The sequence below is a fragment of the Sinocyclocheilus grahami genome, unplaced genomic scaffold (genome assembly GCF_001515645.1).
Source record: "Sinocyclocheilus grahami isolate Dianchi unplaced genomic scaffold, SAMN03320097.WGS_v1.1 scaffold36435.1, whole genome shotgun sequence".
Taxonomy (NCBI): domain Eukaryota; kingdom Metazoa; phylum Chordata; class Actinopteri; order Cypriniformes; family Cyprinidae; genus Sinocyclocheilus; species Sinocyclocheilus grahami.
Genome location: NW_015522701.1, coordinates 1 through 1,469, shown reverse-complemented (window position 1 = coordinate 1,469; position 1,469 = coordinate 1). Strand labels below are relative to the sequence as shown.

General features: G+C 37.6%; 1 protein-coding gene across 1 annotated transcript; it reads left to right on the top strand.

Moving 5' to 3' along the window:
* Positions 1 to 38: 38 nt before the first annotated feature.
* On the top strand, positions 39 to 1,463 carry LOC107580573 (transmembrane protein 82-like). Its single transcript, XM_016266252.1, has 4 exons — positions 39 to 124; positions 255 to 432; positions 525 to 942; positions 1,215 to 1,463. Exons 1-4 carry the CDS (start codon positions 39 to 41, stop codon positions 1,412 to 1,414), a joined length of 882 nt encoding a protein of 293 aa, XP_016121738.1. The 3' UTR covers positions 1,415 to 1,463.
* Positions 1,464 to 1,469: the final 6 nt, after the last annotated feature.

The following is a 1,469-nucleotide window of genomic DNA, read 5'->3' as shown; positions in this document are numbered from 1 at the left end:
TATATATATATATATATATATATATAATTTTGTGTTTTATGTTAATCACAGGGCTTGTGGGTGCTTGTGGAATCTGGGTTCTTCGTAACCTTTTAAAAACTTACTTGTTTGTTGAGGCACAGAGGTAAAAATGTGTATGTGCTATATATGCCCATGCTGTATGGCTGAAGATTATAATTATTTGATATAATCTAGCCTATATAATATTTAAATAATATGATATGACAGTTTTTTCACTTGTCTGTTCTTTTAAGTATCGCAGATCCTGAAACAGACATTAAACGACGGAACAGACTAAATGGTGGACTAACAGAGAAAATTCAGTTCTGGATCCTAACAGTGGTTCTTTCAGTTGTGGGGTCTCGCGTTGCATCACTGGTAGTTTTAGAGTTCTCTCTTAGAGCCATTTCAGCAAGGATCACAGGAGGATCAGTATGAGCATAATTTATTTGTGACATTTAATACATTTGTGCATGACAACTCGATATCATTCTAGATAAAATGTTCTGTTTCTTTTTGTTTAGGACTCAATAATTGACCCATTGTTACTGATGCTTGTCCAGTGCCAGTTCTCCTTGGGCTGCGCATTAACCTGCAGCCTTAATTTCCTCCATGAGGGGGCACCGCAAGGCTGGCTAAGCCTCCTCCTTGCAGTTGGACTGAGCTGGTTCTTGGCAAGCCGGTGCAGCAGAGTATGGCGACATGTAAATACAATGTATCCAATACATAGTACACAGCGCTATTGTGGACTTTGCATTGGACTATTAACCACTGGCAGTTCTATATTAACCTGGCTCTGCAGTGCCCTAATTATAACTTTTAGTGTATCTGGAATTGCTGCTATATCAAACATAAACCAACACTTTCTATCAACCACTGAGGCTCTGAGATTTTGGACCCCACTCACAATCTGCTACACTCTGCTGGTTGTGTACATGAATGGTAAGACAATCAATTGGCAAAATGTAATGGTTTTAATACCGTTCTATTCACTGGAATTTAAAAGTGCAGCATTTATTTGAAATTATATAATTGATATGTTGATTATTGTATAACTTAAATTGATTAATCCACCCTTGCTGAATAAAATTAATTTATTAAAAAATAACAACAACAAAAACCTACTGACCCCAACATTTGAACAGTATTGTACATTTCATGGTAAAACTGGCCATCATTTGAGTCTAATCATGAGTATATAATCCATCTTTCAGAGGATCGACATCATCCGCCTGGCCAGCAGATTCTCAATACAGTTGTTGTGCGACTGGGTGGGCTTTTTGTGTTACTGATTACAGTGGGCAGCTGGTCAGATGTACTCCATGTTCTAATCTGCTTCACTGGTGAAGCTGCATGCCTGTTTACATCTCAAGACCTTTTGGAAGCCATATATCAGGTTAGAAATAATAATTGATTGCATTTGCTTATCTCTTCATCTGATCCCCAAGGCATTCAGTAGATAAGATTGT

Excerpts from the sequence above, each read along its gene's own strand:
- LOC107580573 (XM_016266252.1), top strand. The coding sequence starts at position 39 with ATGTTAATCACAGGGCTTGTGGGTGCTTGTGGAATCTGGGTTCTTCGT. Across the intron at positions 125-254 it reads TTGTTTGTTGAGGCACAGAG|TATCGCAGATCCTGAAACAG; the intron begins GTAAAAATGTGT and ends TGTTCTTTTAAG. Across the intron at positions 943-1,214 it reads GCTGGTTGTGTACATGAATG|AGGATCGACATCATCCGCCT; the intron begins GTAAGACAATCA and ends TCCATCTTTCAG.